The sequence below is a fragment of the Phoca vitulina genome, unplaced genomic scaffold (genome assembly GCF_004348235.1).
Source record: "Phoca vitulina isolate PV1807 unplaced genomic scaffold, GSC_HSeal_1.0 scaffold8, whole genome shotgun sequence".
Classification (NCBI taxonomy): Eukaryota; Metazoa; Chordata; class Mammalia; order Carnivora; family Phocidae; genus Phoca; species Phoca vitulina.
In genome coordinates, this window is record NW_022589711.1 from 60,046,489 (window position 1) to 60,063,509 (window position 17,021).

The following is a 17,021-nucleotide window of genomic DNA, read 5'->3' on the forward strand; positions in this document are numbered from 1 at the left end:
CGTTGGATGCGCTGGGCCTTGACCCCTCAGGACTCCTGGCCAAGAACTCCAAGGCCACCACACTGGTCTCCCAGCGGACACTTAGGTTGGGGAAGAATCTGTGCCATGCTAAAGGACGTTACGGCTCCCACGTGGCTAGACTAAGGTCTCCTCTGGTATGTCCACACAGGGGACCTGATGCAGTCCGGATATTGTAACTGGAGGGGGGGAGGGGGGGCAAAAAAGGAAATACAGGGTGGAGGTGTTTTCACCTTTTTTTTTTTTTTTTTTTTTTTGGTATTGATGGGGAGGGGTGGTTTGGGATGGATCTAGCGCCTCAGCTCTATCCCTTCCAGTCTCCCTCGGCTGCTCAAGTTACTGGCCACCGCTCGTCCCCTCCTCGAAACGGTGTAGACACTGCCGGCACCGTCCGACGGCGGAAGGAGCGCGTAGGAAGCGGAGGTGGGTGTCCTCCGGCCCCCCACCCCGCCGGAGACCGCCAGGCGCGGCGGGAGGATGTCGGCACGCGGAGGGCGTGCGTCGCCCACCCTCCTCCCCCGCCCGCGCCCCCCGCCCTGGGGGACCCCGCGCCCAGGGGAAGCCCCGCGCGGGTGCCGGACGCCCGCCCCAGTCCCTCCGCCTCCCCGAGGCCCGGGGCTGCCTCCTCGGGCCGCGCCGGGGCCGCCCGCACTGCGCATGAGCGGGAGCCCGGCAAGCCCGTGAGAGGAGCCGCCGCCGCCGCCGCCGTCCATTCGCTGCGGAGCCGGAGGAGGAGGGGAGAGGCCTGGAGGACACCAACATGGTGAGGCACTGCGGCCGCCCGCCTGCCCGCCCCGCCGGCTGGGGGCCGGCGCAGCTGCGCACCCCCGCCCCGCCGCCCTCCGCCCCGTGGCGACCCCGCCGCCCCGAGCCTCGGCCCACGGCCTCCGTCCGCTCCCCGGCGGGGCTCTCCTCCCCTCCTCTCCCTTCCTCCTTCGCCCCTTCCCGCCCGGGCGCCGCCGCTACGCGAGAGCCGAGGAGGCGGAGCGGAGCTGGGCCTAGTCGGGAGCCCCGGGGAGTTTGGGGCGCGGGGCGCGGCCCCCGGTGCCCCTCGCCGGGCCCGGCGCGGGTGGGGGAGGCGTTGGGGCGGGGGGAGGGGATGGGGCAACGGCCCTACCCTGGCCGGGCCCCCTCGCTGGCTCCATTGTGTCTGGCCGGGGACCGGGCTCCGGGGTTCCGGGTGAGGAGCCTCCCCCCGCCCCGGAGCCGGGGCTTCCCCCTCCGCCCCGCCGGCGAGAAGGAAAGACTTTCCCGGCGCTCCTCTCCCTCCTCCGCTCCCGGCTCCAACACCCCTCAAGTCTCCAGGCAGTTTCGCTTGGGGCGGGGTATTAGCCCTTTTCCTTTCTCCATCACCTCTTGATCCGTCCCATGCTTTTGGAAAATGAGAGTTTAACTGGCCAGTTGGTGGAGGTTATAGTCGCCTCTCCGCCGAGAACATGGGAAACCGCTGAGCTTGGGGGACGTGGTGGGGGGCGGGGAGTACGGAAGTGCAACCTGTTCTCATTTCATAAAATTAGGAGAAACAGACTTGCTACCTTTTGAGCACATGTTTAATTTGCTTGGGGTGGGAGGAATAATTGCTTTATTATGCCAGTTAAAGACCATTTGTGATTTTTAAAAAACAGTTTGTCAAGTTATTTCCCTCTTTTTTGTTTGGGGGAAAAAAAAACCTAACAGTCTTCTTACCAGCTTGAAGAAGTAGTCAAGTTATCTGTTTACATTTTGGTAATCTTGTACCTGACTCTTTCGGGTTCTCTTTTTTCCAGAAGTGATATTTGGCATTATAGTTTGAGCATGAGTTGAATTCCATGCAGGTTACTGTATGAATAGACAGTAAAAATGATATTGTTGTCCTTTTGCTCATGGGGAACATAAAGGCCTCTTTGAGGAGGGTGTATGTGTGTGTCTGTGTTAAGGGAATGCCCCAGTATCTTTGTTTTTAGTTGGGCTTATTTCTGCTGAATAACACTTATCTAGCTCCAGCCTCTAACTTGGCAGAATTTTGGTGTCATGTATGGATATGTGGTTCGGTTTGTCATATATTCCATGGTAAGTTTCATGAAAATTTGTCATTTGTACTTGTAAGAAAACTTTGCCATAAAGTATAGGTTAATGTTTGGATCGACATTGCAGTATTCAAAGATATACTAGGGCGTCTAAACATTTTCTAAATTTTTAAAAAGTATTTTGAGGGTCATAGGCACTACTTCTAAAGTTTTCAGACTCTTGGCACGTAGATAAATAGTAAGTTTGAAGTAATGAAATGTAATTCCCTGGTAAACACTCTGTGAGAGCACTGAAATGTGTTCTGTTCATAATAGTCTGTAATTCAGCAGCATCCTCTAGAAACCAGGCTCTTGATAATGCTCATCACCTGCCCAGGAATTCAGGATTCATGTGGTTCGTGCAAGAGTTCAGCTTGGATTGGAGCTTGTAAACTTCTGTCCTTTTGTTAATAGTAAATTAGCTAGTTTTGGAACTTAGCCATAACTCATCTAATGATAACAGTAGTGGCAACATATCACTAATTTAAAACACTTTCTGTGGCTGAACTCAGATCATGTCACTAGAATTGTCTTGGTATGCTCTTGTTAGTTTAGAAACTAAATCACCACGCACTCTAATAGAAGTTAGGCTGTAAGATTTTTCTAGTTAAGTTTTTCATCATAAATTTAAATTATAATTGTTTCTTGATACAATTTTTGGGCTAATATTTCTCAGTATGTGTAGCTCAGGCTATTTCTAGAAGACATGTTATTGTTAATTCTAGGGTAGGCTTAAATGATGGGATATCTGAAATATTTTGTATAAAAAAATGTTCAGTTAGCCCTGCCTGACACATACACGGGCCAAAAATAACTCCCAAACTAGACAGTATTATGTTAATTTCTGAAAATCTTTAAAAAGTATTCAAAATTTCTGGGTGGTTTTCTTATTTGTAAGATGACAGGATTGAATTTGATGATTTCTAAAGTTCTATTCAGATAAAAATTTTGACTAATTTCATCTAATAGATGTGTAAGGAGTATGTATCAGGTAACCTACTAAATTTTTATAGATTCATGGCATAGGATTTTTAGACCAGAAATGGTTCCAGAGATCATCCGTTTTACTCCTCTTCCCTTTTACAGGAGAAGAAAGTGAGGATCAAGCAGGTTTTGAGGTTCAAATTTGCAAAACTGTTTGTTGCAGAACTGAAACTTTTCCTCCTGGTTTACTACTTCCGCCAGTATTTGTGGTACATGTTATCTCTTAACTCACATGGGATCTAGAAAAATTGTTGGAAATTGGATTTGATATTAAATTACATTATTCATATAAGTAGAGGAAAATCCATGTGTTATTAATGAATGTGTTAAATAACAAATTTCAGATGGATGACTAATGATGTTAATTACAATGCTTTTAATGGCTTTTTAAAAAAATGTGTGGACTTCGAAATTTAAGATTGTACTTTCAACAAATACAGAGTTTATAAGTCCAAATGAATGTAGTCCTGTTTAAGTTTGTCTCTTTAGAACTTATTTCACATTCTTTTGCATATCCACAAGTAAATTAAAGGAGGGCCTTAATTCATTTCAGTAATTATTTATTTATTTATTTATTTATTATTATTTTTTTTAAAGATTTTATTTATTTATTTGAGAGAGAGAGAATGAGAGACAGAGAGCATGAGAGGGAGGAGGGTCAGAGGGAGAAGCAGACTCCCTGCCGAGCAGGGAGCCCGATGCGGGACTTGATCCAGGGACTCCAGGATCATGACCTGAGCCGAAGGCAGTTGCTTAACCAACTGAGCCACCCAGGTGCCCTCAGTAATTATTTATTAAACACTTTGTGCCAAGCACTGTTCTGGGCACCGGGAATGTGTGTGTGTATGTGTGTGTATTTTTTATGTTTCACTGAAAAAATGAAAATCCCTCCTCTTGTAAGGGCTACATTTTAGTAGGGAGACACAAATAATAAACATAGTATATATTTTTCTTCTACTGTGTTAGGAGGTGTTAAGTGCTATGGGAGAAAACAGTGTTAAGGGAGGGGTATTGGGGGGAGGGGTGGGGGCACAGTGGTAGTGGGTTTGCAAAATGGTTTCTGCACCACTGATGAGGTGAATTTTGAGCAGACTAGGAGATGAAGGATTAAGCCATGCAGAAATATGGTAAGACCAGTGTGGCTGGAGCAGTGTGTATGGGGGCAAGTGGTATTTGGGCATTAGAGCCGATGAGGTTTGAGTGGTAAGGAGTAGAGATGGGCAGGTGTGGGTGGGCATTGTAAGGATATTGGTTTTTTACTCCAAGAGAAATGGGAAGCCACTGAAGGACTCTGAGTGATATGATAGACTCTGTTTCTATTTGTCTATAGTGTCCAATTACAATATTATAGGCAATTATTTTTTAAAGCAGTTTTTAAAAACAACAAAACCCTTACTGTAATTTTTTTTACCTTGCAGCTTCTTTGTATAGGGTTTTCAGTTCTGTTTAAGATGACTGTCTAGTATTCAGTAAAAACCTAGTTGACCATTGAGTTTACCTAACCATGCTAGTTAATAAAAACAACAAAACCTCTTCCGTAGATTGCTTTTGAATATGTTCTAGTAGTTTGTACATAGTTTAATAGCTATATGCAGAAAGTTGAGCCTCTGGGGAGAAAGAAGGACATTAACATTTATTGAGAACATACTGTCTGCTAGTCAGACAATTTACAACTGTTATTAATTTTTAGTCTTGAGATGGATATTGCTACGTCCTTTTAACATATCTGGAAATGGAGGTTTAGTGGTTCTAAATGATTTGACCAAGGTTAAAGAGCTAGTATGTGGCAGAGCATGGCTTAGAAGCCTGGTCTCTGATTAACACACTTTATCTACCCCCCCCCCCTTTTTTAAACCCGGCAAATGCTCTTTCAGTATAGGTGTGGAATTTTTGATTAGTTTCACTCTTGTTTCTTCCTTATCATGTTTCCTAGTGACCTAGTTGTTTCTGTATCAAATGAAATGATCTGATATAAACATTTAAGTAACTGAAAAATTAAAACTCTTTTGGTACATATAGTAAAAAAGTTGAAAGTAAAATTAACTCTCCTGGTGGTGTTTTGTTTTGTTTTAAGCTTAAAAAAAGCTGAGCTCATTTGAGTCAAGTTGCTGTTTCCATTATGGTCTTATAGGTTGGGTCAAGCATAATGAAATCTGTGAGAAAGCTCCTTTTTAAATTTCAGCTTGTGGTGTTCAAGTTTTGATAGTATTAGCCATGACATTTGATGATGAGAAATAGTTCCAAATAGGATTCAGTTGCTTTGTGGACACAAATAAGCTCTTGAATAACCTGCTGACTATCTAGTTTACCTAGTCATTTTAGGTGTACACACCCCACCTAAGAAAAAGCGAAAACAGAAGAGAAAAATGCCACTAAAGCATTTTTCATCACTTTGTTGAATCCCTTTTATATAATTAGTACCTAATCACTAATGGTGATTAGGCTGCTTGTTTGCGTTGTAAAATTTTAAGAGAGATTTACTTTTAAAGAGTTCTTTTCTAAAGAATTCCATTGCATTACACTTTTGAATCCTTCAACACTGAACATGGTGTTGCTGAAGATAAATTGCTGAAGTTCATGGCCCATATTTTTGTTATATTAGGATATTTTCATTTCAGTAAACATTTAGAGTGCTTATTTATTATTCATAGGGTTCTAATATTTTTGGATTTAGGATTTGAATAGATACCAGATCTTAGAATTAGGAGATTTTATTTTTCAGGGATCACTTATTCTCTTTATAAAACATAGATCACATGACTTTTGAATGCTAGTCATTATTGTAAGTTATTTAACTATGAAACTTTTAAAATCTCATTTAATTCTTTGTTTTTTTTTGTTTTGTTTTCACCTGAGTAATCTTTTTGTTAATTCTAGATTTCTTTAGAGAAGATGTTTATGGAGAGGAGAAGCAAGTTTAAATTAGCTACCTGACTGCTTGTTAGAAGTTCAAAAATTAGTTTGGCGGAATCAATTGAAATATGATGGCTAACACAAGTATTTTAAGGAGGTTATTTCTATCCTATTATAGATAATCAGGAATTAGCAAAAATAAGTTTTTAATAGGACAGTCTTGCTGAAATCAAAACATTCAGTTTACAGTGGAAGTCATCTTTTGAATAATAATTCTTAGGGCGAGGAGAAGAAAATCCTTTAAATTTCTGTCAACAGAATACTTTTTGTAATATATTAAAGTTTTTAAAAAATTTTAAGTAGGCTCCACACTCACCGTGGGGCTTGAACACACAACCCTGAGATTGAGTCTTGTGCTCTGCTGACTGAGCCAACCAGGCACCCCTGGGATACTTTTTTAAAACCTATGAGGAAAATCATACCGAACCAAACAAAATTGAGAAACATAGAAAACCAGTTTGAATCTTAAAAGTATACTTTCTGTGATAATTTTTTTCAGGTGAATTGCTATTATATAAAACATTGACTACAATAATTGCATAGTACAGTATAGTATAATTCCACGTTCAATTTAGTGTTGGTACAACACCTCTTAAGAGTTTGTCATTGAAAGTACGGGAAGTTTATGGAAGAATGATACGAGGCACAGGCCTAACCATAAATAATTATTCTAAACAGATTATAATTTAAAATAATACCGAGTGTTTTTTGTTTTGCTTAATATTTGAAATTGTACACATTTGCTTATATTTTGGGGGTATAACCTACACATGTGTTTGTATTTTCTCTGGGTTTCAAGCCTTCTCATTGGAAAAGGAAATCCTGACTTTCAATACCCCCCAGTTTTCCATCTCTACATTTAAAGCTATAGATTGTGGACAGCTCTAAAAATAGACTATGACATGACAATAAACACATTTTTCTTCCTGTTGAATTACTTTTCTTAAAAAAATACCCATCTCCCTCTTCTCCCCTCCTTTTCTTCCCAAAAACCCTAAAAGGGAAGTTCCATCCCTAAATTAGCCTTCTATTTAGGTTGTGAGGGAATGCTTAATGGGTAATTTTTAGTCAGAATGCAGATTGTTTACATGAGATTGGGGAAGGGTCAGTTGATCACTTAACTTTTCCATAAAAATAGATGAAGAAATATTGCTCACAATCCCCCCCCCCCTTTTTAACACATAATTAGTCAGTGGTTGCACTTTTGCCCTGTTTTCTCTTTCACTTGACAATATGGAATAAATGGAAAGACTGCATACCCTGAAGCAAGGCACCAGGGTTTCATTCCTAGCTCTGTTACTTTTTGTATAAGTCTATCTTTAGATAAATCGAGCTCTGGGGCTTGGTTTTCTCATTGGTAAAATGGAATCAATGATAACCACCTTGAAGGATTGTTAATAATTAAATACCTAGCACAGCGTTGGCACACAGTAGGAGCTCAAATGTTAGCTGCTAGTTTTTATGATTATTTTACTATTTGCATAAAATCATTTTTTTTCTCTGGAATATTCTTTCCTTTACGGACTTGAAAGGAGGCCTTACTATGTGCTAAGTACAGTTCTAAGAGTTTAACCTGAATTAATTTGTGTAACCTTCACACCCTGTTTACAGATGAGGAAATTGAAGCACACAGAGATTAAGTAATTTTCCCAAAGTCACACAGCAATTAAGAGGCATAGGTGGGATTAAAATCCTGCCAATCTGGTTTGAGAGTCTACACTAATCATATACTACCTCTCTGTGCAGGTAGAGGGGAAGAGGATTTCTAGCTTCTCCTACCTAGGTTCTTAGGCTGACTTTCCTGCTGAACTTTGCCCCTTGGTGAAAGTCTTCTCTCGGAGTGGGTAGTCTCATTAGTTGAATTGGTTTTTCTTTCCACTTTTGACTTCAGACCTATAATCTTACCGGGACTCTATGAGTGGTTTAAGATATTGGTAACGTTTGGTTATTATCTGCTGAATACTATGTATCATATATGGAAAGTATGATTTTTCTGGACTTAAACTAGCTCTTCAAAGTTTCAGGTAAAGTTAAACTGTTAATCATATGGTAAACACATGAGAATCAATATACAGAGCTTTTAGTGAGAATTGAGTGATCATTACAGTGTTTTGATTTTTAAAACATGGCCTTTTTTGAGCTAGATTCATCAAATCCTGAGAGAACTAGAATTGAGTTAGAAAACTAATTCCTTTAAAAGTGTAAAGACCTTAGTATCTTTTTTTTTTTTAGAGTTCAGACTGAATTTGAAACTTAAGGGTGAGAAGATGAAAATTCAGAATAATATAAATAATTAAATGTATCTTTAATTTTAATATTTTGCTTTAAAAAATATTGCCCATTGAAATTATTTCCATTTGGAATTATTAGGACTTAGTTGACTAGGAAATAATTTTCCATGTTCATTATTTTTCTTGAGGGAAGTACTTAAGAGGAATTTTTTAACATTATGATCATTATTTTTAGTGTAGAGCCTAAGTCCCCATTCTTTTTTTTTTTTTTTAAGATTTTATTTGTCAGAGAGTGAGCACAAGTGGGGGGAGTGACAGGCAGAGGGAGAGGGAGAAAAAGGCTCCTAGCGGAGCAGGGAGCCCGATGTGGGGCTCGATCCCAGGACCCCGGGATCATGACCCGAGCCGAAGGCAGACGCTCAGCTAACTGAGCCACACAGGCATCCCAAGCCTTTCTAAGTCCCCATTCTTCTATCATAATAGACTTTATAGGTTCAATGGTAAAATGTAGTTGACTCTATGATACTTGGCTACATCCAAAGTATTTTTTTTCAGATAAACTATTTTACTTTTCTATAATTTTTAAAATGATTTTATTTGAAAGTGAGCGAGAAAGCACGAATGGGGGGAGGGGCAGAGGGAGAAGCAGACTCCCCACTGAGCGGGAAGCCGGATGCTGGGCTCTGATGCTGGGAGCCGATCCCAGGACCCTGATCATGACCTGAGCTGAAGGGAGACGCTTAACTGACTGAGCCACCCGGGAGCCCCGTAAACTGTTATTTTAAATGTGATTCATAAATTTCTTGAGTGGAAAAAAAAATTGCAGATATTCTAGATTTAAGTATTAAACAATACGTGTTGATGACCAGATTTTTTTCATTTTGGAAACATGAACAAATAAGTGTTTTTTTACTGTCCAGATTATAATAGTATCTCTAACTTTGGTGACCATATACAATTGTAATTAGCTTTCTGTTACAAAACACAACACTTCTCTCCTTTTTTCCCTTCCTCTCACTCCCCTACTGTTCCTCTCTCCCCCTTCCTTTGGTTCCCCCCCCCTTTTTTGCTAGAATTAAAAATAATATATTCTATATTTTATACATTTTACATATTTCAGTACTGAATTAACTTGAAAATTTGTCACACATTTGAGTACTGAAGATTGTATTATCTAATCTTATTTAATGATTTAGTTTAAATAAGATTTATTTAAAAGGAACAAACTAAAAAAATCTGAAAGTGAATGACATATACTTATTTGAGTGCTGAATCATTGTAGTTGTCACATGTTTTTGCTCTTAGGAAGATCCCCACTGCGTTTGTAGTAGAAATAGAGAAAATCCATCTGTTTTTGTCTTCTACTTCAGTTTTCTATCCACCCTCTCATGCCCTGTAAATAATTTTTTGCTGGCTAGATACCCTTTTTCTCTTCCTTAAGTTGATAGAAATTTAAACCTTTGATGCCATACTCTTAAAATCAGAAAACCTTGCCTGATGTCCCCATGTAGCCTGGGAAAAGGGGGTGGGAGTGTTCGAGGTCTCCTAGAGGCGTGGGGAAGGGGCAACTCTATGTAGTACACTCCAGCTTTATTCTAGGACAGCCTTTGAGACTACAGAGTTGAGTACATCCTCCCTCGTAGGGGAGCACGTGGTTAAGATTGATTCTAGGCACAGAGCTGACAGAAAAATGGTAAGAGTGCAATATAAGTACAAGAAGGGGAGGGTACTTACCAGACTTTGTAGGAATGGGATTGCTTATTCTTGGTCTAGCAGAAACCCATCCTATCAGTTCTGTGCCAGGCTTCACTCATTAGCCTTAATGGTGTTGGAAGTGGGTAGCTACAGCCCTTTTCCTTAAAATATATTGATAATGCTGCGTAACTGGAAACTTTAACCAGTTAAAATAGTTTAATTTATATATACATAGACATTATTTATTACATATACTTTTTTTCAAATAAGGTAATAGAGTTAAATTATTCATTTGTATAATTTTGTTACTAATTTGTGTGGGTAGGATGATTTTTTATCTTTGCTCCCCAGTTTTCTCATCTCTGGCACTGTGACAAGAGTCATTATAGACTGAACAGTGCTTTTGGCTTGCATTAGTGACTTAAGCTATATTTTTCCTTCATCTTTTCAATAAAAATGATTCAAGTTTCAGGGAACAGAGCACTGGATTTAATACTGTATGATGAAACCCCAAATAATGCTGATTGTTTTTCTGTCTCCAACTTTTAGGGGAACGGGAAAAAGTTAATACAAAGAAGTTAATTCAGGCTGAATTAAAAAGTAATTTCTAGGATGTAGCCTGTAATTGGTATATACTTCAGATTAATCTCCTGACACTCTTTACAACCTTATACAGTGGTCACTGGTGATCATAGTGACCATCAGATCCATCTCTGTTCTTCAAAGAAAAATTAAAATGTATGTCAGTGAACTGTCTCTCTCAAGGGAAAAAGGTATACTAATTTTAAAAATAGTATTTCATAATACAGGTTGAAATCAAGGTGGCTTCCTTTCATTTAAAGAGTATATTAAAATAAGACCGGTATCTTCTTTGGCATTTGATTTCATTGTGGGTTTGTTGCAATTGAATAATAAATCTTGAGGAGCTATTTTTCAAAAGGGAAGAATCCTAGACATCTGAGAGATGTGTTGTATAATGTGGTATGAGTTATCTGGTTTCCAGAGGTGGTAGAGTTATTTAGTGAGGTAACACGAGGTTAGTGAATTTGTAGTTTCTCAATTTTAATGGAGAACAGAGGTTGAGATTTTAATCCGTAATCCTAGAAAATAACATATTTACAGAGAGAGGAGTGTGGCTGACAAATCAGACTCTAGGGCATAAACATTTTTCATATCGTAAGAGAGAGGGTTGGTTTTCATATTTGATTTTGCATATTCTTATTTTTATTCTGTAATAGGTGGAAATATTTATATCTTTGGTAGCCTTTTTCTTGAAAATCCCAAAAGGCTTATAACTGTGTACAGCATGCAGTGTGGTTTGTGGAAAGATTACTAAGACTCAGATTCATGAGATCTTTCTGTTCTTGTCCCATTTCTACTAATAATAACCTGGGTGATTTTTGAACAAATTCCTTAACTTTCTGGGTCTCTTCTCATCCGTCCAATCAGGGGATTGAGGTTTGTGATCTGTCAGTTTGGGCTAGATCAAAGATGCTGGGGTTCTCAGATGTGTTGCTTAATCCACAGAACGGTTTCTGTCTATTAATGTGTGCCCTACTCATGTGCTTTTTTCCCCTTGCAGTAGTAGCTCAGCAAGAACCCAAGCACTTTGCTGAGAGATGGTGTTAGGACTTGGTAAGGGGAAGAATAATAGTGGGGAGGCTAAAATTGCGCACAGGAGACCAGGTTGGATGGGAAGAGAGGGAAAACATGGTCTTTGTTACTGGGAGAGTAGAGGGCCTAATTGCCCTGCTTTATTTTGCACAGGGTTCAGGTCAGATGAGAAATGAATCTGTGTCAACATAAGGCAAGTAAGAAGAGGTTATTACAGCAGAGAGCCTGTTTGGGGAGAGCCTCTGCTAGGCTCGGGCCAAGGGAAAGAGGTGATTCTTTCAAGGGAAAAAAAGAAGAATTCTATTAAAAGTTACCTTCATTGGAAGGATCCAGGGTACTTGTTCATATTGCACTGCTTTCTATTTGAATGCAAATATGGGGAAATTCTATTGATAATTATCTTGGTTTCTGAACACCACCAGGAGAAATGTAGGGTACTCATATTTCATTTCTTTTTCACATTTGGTAAAAATAGCAAGAAACAAGGGGTGGGGTTGGGAGAATTGTACCCTATATCCTTTATAATGGGTTTTAAGACTGCTACTAACACCTGTTAATCTCATTGTTCCCTGGGGTCATTGCGTCTTCTGGCTTCCTAGATAATGTCACTTCTTCACCACCACTCCTTACGCGTCCCTTTAGAGCTTTGTGCTTGGTCAAGCACTTCCCTTTCTAGAGCCTTTATATATGTGCTCAGGATCCACTTTTAGGAGAAATGCAGGGTGGTTGAATTTCCTTTACCTTTTAATTTCTCCTGTAAAATAATACCAAATTTTGTGTTTTACGTTAAAAAATTTGTCTTTCTGATTAATAGAACAAAAATAAGTCTTGACTTAAAATATTTTATGAGGAAAAAGTATTGCTAAGAATGATTAGTTAGCCATATAGATATAGTCATCTGATTTTACATAGTTTCAATTTATTTTCTGGTTTCAACAGAACAAGTTGAAATCATCGCAGAAGGATAAAGTTCGTCAGTTTATGATCTTCACACAATCTAGTGAAAAAACAGCAGTAAGTTGTCTGTCTCAAAATGACTGGAAGTTAGATGTTGCAACAGACAATTTTTTCCAAAATCCTGAACTTTATATACGAGAGAGTGTAAAAGGATCATTGGACAGGAAGAAGTTAGAACAACTATACAATAGATACAAAGGTGAGTGCTTGTGACTTTAAATATTTTGAACCAGGTTTTCCACAGTTACATGCTTATGAGAAATCAGGCATACATAGAACATGAATTGGGTGAATGTGTCCAACGTAGCTCTGTAGATCTTAGAATTACTTCAAGAGATCTGAGAGAAATTCTTTCCCTCTTTTCACTAAAATTTCTTCTTAGCCTCTTTATTTCTTCCTCCCTTATCCTCCCCCCTTTTTTCTTCCCCCAAGATCCAGTTTTAGAATAGTGACTGGGGGCCTGGATTTTTTCCCCCTCATTTTCATAAAATTCAGCTGAACTAATTTAAAGAAGACCTGCATAATAATTTTAACAACCTTTAAAGAACTATGAAGTAATACTTTAAAAATGTTAAACAACATATGAATAAAGAAGAAGTTAATAGCTTCTCCCTCTTTATTCTCCTGAGGGAACCAATATTTAATAGGCTGGTGTGGATCCTTCCATATCTTTTATGTTTATGCAGAAATATATATACAGTTTCTTTCAAAATTTTTCCTAAAGTAGAATTACATTTTATGCTTAACTCATGCCCAGAAGCCAAAAGATATGCATGTTTTTTATTTCTACTAACTACTAACATCTTCTAGAGATGTTAGCAAATCACCTACAACAATGCACTGTATGGGTGCCTCTTTCTCCTTGTATTTGTCATTACTTTAAATTTTTGCCATCTGATGAGTAAATATATTGATAGTTGGGTTTTTTCTTTAATTTGAACAACAGATGTTTATATTGTTGAGATTGGGATTGAATTGCAGAGTTACAGTTTTTCTGATATTAAGAAATGATTGCCATTATCAAATGAACTTTGCTGTAAGAAAACAAGAAATTCTGTTCATATGTTCAGAAAAAATCCTTTTTTTTCTATATAGGAATGTCTGATTTTCTGAGTGTATATGAGTATGGGACATTTTTCACATCAATAAATAAAACTTAAAAATCAAGTGCCCATCTCTTCCCCCCCCCCCCCAATATCTTCCTGTTCATCTCAAGAATGCCATTTCTGGGACAAAGTGGCTTTAAATGTTATAGTGGGAAAATATGTTAGAGTATTACCATTTCATATTTCTGATTTGTTGTGAACATTTTTTAATGGAATATAGAGCATTACTTTTTCCAGTTTTAGGCATAGCATAATAAAGTATGGCACTAATTTAATATTGCACTGTTGTTTTTAAAGATCCTCAAGATGAAAATAAAATTGGAATAGATGGTATCCAGCAGTTCTGTGATGACCTGGCACTCGATCCCGCCAGCATCAGCGTGTTGATCATTGCATGGAAGTTCAGAGCAGCAACACAGTGCGAGTTTTCCAAACAAGAGTTCATGGATGGTATGACAGAGTTAGGGTGAGTATATACTTACCACAGGAAATTAGGCACATTACTATGAGAATTAACTGTGGAACTGAATTGTGTTATGAATTTGTAAATGTCAATTTTTAAATTTACCAGCCTACAAACATTGGTATAAATAGAAATGGGCTAGTATGCTAGCTCCTTCCCATGTTACATAGTTTTCTGGGTTTGTCAAGGTTTCTGTGTAGTTTAGCCTATTCCATTTGCATTATGCTTTTATCATTTGTTTCTAAGGAAGTTTCATTAGTATTAAAATAAATTACTGTGCTTTAATATTTAACATGGATAAGTGAAATGAGCTTTAGTTTATTTCTCACTGTGCGGTTGTGAACTCTGGATTTATAAACAAACTCCTAGAATGTAAAATCTTAGAAGTTACTAATCGCTTTTTGTTCCATTTATACCTTGAACAGCTGATTAGCTAAATGTCTTGGGATAGGTAAGTTAAAAAGTCATGGGTAGAGATTTTACCTATGGCGTCTAGTTGTCTGTAGTTAATGAGAATATGAAAAAGTATTCAGTCTGTGGATAGGTAACGGGCTGCTGCCCTTTCTGTTTTTAGTGAGTGACAAGTAATAATAGCTAACAGTTGTTGAACATGCATTTTTATTTCAGGAACTGTGCTAAGTAAGTATTTCACCTACACAACAACTTTGTGAGAGAAGCAGTATTTGCCCATTTTAGAGGTGAGGAAAGTGAGGTACAGAAAAATTATGGAATTAGGTAGGGTTAGAGCCCGAATTTGAACCCAGGCATTCTGATTCTCGAGCCTGAGGGACATTGTAATCAGTCAGGGTCCAGAAAAAAACACAAAAACCATGTCAGTAATTTGAACAGGGAAAATTTAAAAAGTCGTATTATGTAAAAGAGGTAAAAGAAAATTCTAAGTATAACAGAAGTGGCAGATGCAGGAAGCTGCCATCACCCTTGTGGCCGTGGGAAGTGAGCAAGGAAGGAACGTAGAAACCAAAGAAATCCTGCAAGGCTGAGGTTGAGGAGTTCCGAGGAGAGGGTGTGGCCGCTGCAGGAACACGGGGCCTGCGGTGCTTGCTTTGCCTCCTGCTCTGGTAGAGAAGAAACTGGCTGGAGGCCACCTGCGGCCGGGCCCTAGGAGTTGCCACCGTTGGTGAACGCTGCTGGGAGCTCCCAGCGCACTGGAAAACCCTTGCTCTCTGCAGAAAACAGACTAGGAGAGGAGGAAAAGTTCCTTCTTCCTCTTCCAGCCTCTCGTCGCCCTCTATTGGTAGAACCTAACAGTGAGCCAGCTGGTAAGAAAAACAGAGCCTCAGGATTGGTAGTTGACTGCAAATAGTCGCAAAGTGTAGGTAGGGCAAAGTAGGGTAAGTTTAAAGTTGAGGAGCAGTAAATTAATAACTGGTCTAGACACTGTGTTCTGCCTCCCAAGCCAGCCCTATCCTGAACTTGCTGGAATTTTCTGTACTAGGACAGGTTCCACTAGAACTTACTTTTTTTTCATTCGAAACTGAATTCATATAAAATGTAATGAACTTCCAAATAAAAATTTTAATCTACAAACTAATGAGCTGGAAGGTGTTACGAAGACCATAGAAGGGAAATAAAAGCAGAAATGATTAGAGGAAAAATGGAATGCTAGTTTGTGGAATCTATAAAAAAGAGGATTTCTGCCTTCAGGCTGTTATGTGGAAAGTAGGATGGGTACATAGACCCTTTCAGTTCCTTGGAAGTTGAATGCTTTGCAAATGTAGAAAAAGCTTAAATACTGATTTGAGAAAAGCAGTTAGAGATGGTAGGGGGTTCAGCTTATATTTATTATTATACTTTGTATAACAACACCTTTTCAAGGGGAATGCTTTCTCACCTAAGCAAGAGACTGTGCTTTCAGTTAGTTTGAGAGCTAGACATGTGACTTGTTACCAGGTAAGGAGTATCTACTGCTGTTTAAACTGGTGATTGTTATGGTGATTACTGTACATTCTATTCTCTGTGGCTGACTTCTACAATTTGGGTGTGTTGATAGTCCAATGAATTACATAGTTAAAAGTAATACTCCATTTCTTTTAAAAATGGTAATTCTGACATTTAATACTCCAGACCTTTACTTTCTCTGGCTAACCCCATACGTGTTTATATAATGTAAAAATATAAAATTTCAACTGATTTTTTAAAAGTTCTGTGAAATAAATATAAGCTTTTATCAAAGTCCTTTAATTTATGGTGAAAAAGTTTATATTTTATAAACTTTAATTTTACAATGTAGATGTGACAGCATAGAAAAACTAAAGGCCCAGATACCCAAGATGGAACAAGAATTGAAAGAACCTGGACGATTTAAGGATTTTTACCAGTTTACTTTTAATTTTGCAAAGAATCCAGGACAAAAAGGATTAGGTAAGAATTTTTTAAATTATATTTGGTGTTTCAAATATATTAAAATACATTGACAGTGTCACTTTTGTAATTGAAAGTTTCGTGTTTTGAGCATAAAGTCATCATGAAAATACCAGTTACTGAAAAACAATGAGAAACAATGAACTTTTAGTTAATCAGAAAATAACCATGTACGTTGAATAATAAGGTTACCCTTGATGCCATATCTGAACGACTGATTTTTTTTTTTAAGAACTATAATACGGAAAATAAATAATTGTTAAAATTTCACTGACATATGTACCTTTATTTACTTGTTTATATTTATGTGTATATGTATTTGTGTATGTTTATTTATTATCTAGAAGATATTGTAGGATCATAGGGCCATAAGTTATTTCACTGTGGATCTGTAGAAATAGCATTGTAAGATTTCTGAGTCATAGAATGCCAAAGAAATCTATTCTTTTTGGCTATGATTACCTTGGAAGCTATAAGAAAGAATAAAAATGAAGATTATCAAGTATAATCTTATCCAGAAATCCTATCCATAATCTTCCACTCTCAGTAGTTTAGATCAATCAATTTGTGCTGTATGTAATATCCATACACTTGCTCTGGCATGGCTAGGGGA

At 38.5% G+C, this 17,021-nt stretch overlaps 1 protein-coding gene across 6 annotated transcripts in view; it reads left to right on the top strand.

The window, feature by feature from the left end:
* The first annotated feature begins 276 nt into the window (after nucleotides 1–276).
* The window catches only part of DCUN1D1 (defective in cullin neddylation 1 domain containing 1), a 35,381-nt gene continuing 18,636 nt past the window's right edge, over nucleotides 277–17,021 (top strand). Inside the window, exons 1-4 of one of the 6 annotated variants that reach the window (XM_032407102.1) lie at nucleotides 277–441; nucleotides 12,440–12,656; nucleotides 13,861–14,029; nucleotides 16,278–16,408. In XM_032407102.1, coding sequence (XP_032262993.1) covers nucleotides 12,482–12,656; nucleotides 13,861–14,029; nucleotides 16,278–16,408 — 475 coding nt within the window. In that variant the 5' untranslated portion in view covers nucleotides 277–441; nucleotides 12,440–12,481. Of the gene's footprint in view, nucleotides 442–660; nucleotides 782–1,309; nucleotides 2,068–3,093; nucleotides 3,257–10,202; nucleotides 11,770–11,810; nucleotides 11,835–12,439; nucleotides 12,657–13,860; nucleotides 14,030–16,277; nucleotides 16,409–17,021 lie in introns of those variants that run through there. The other 5 variants (XM_032407101.1, XM_032407100.1, XM_032407105.1 and 2 more) reach the window with 5 other exon arrangements.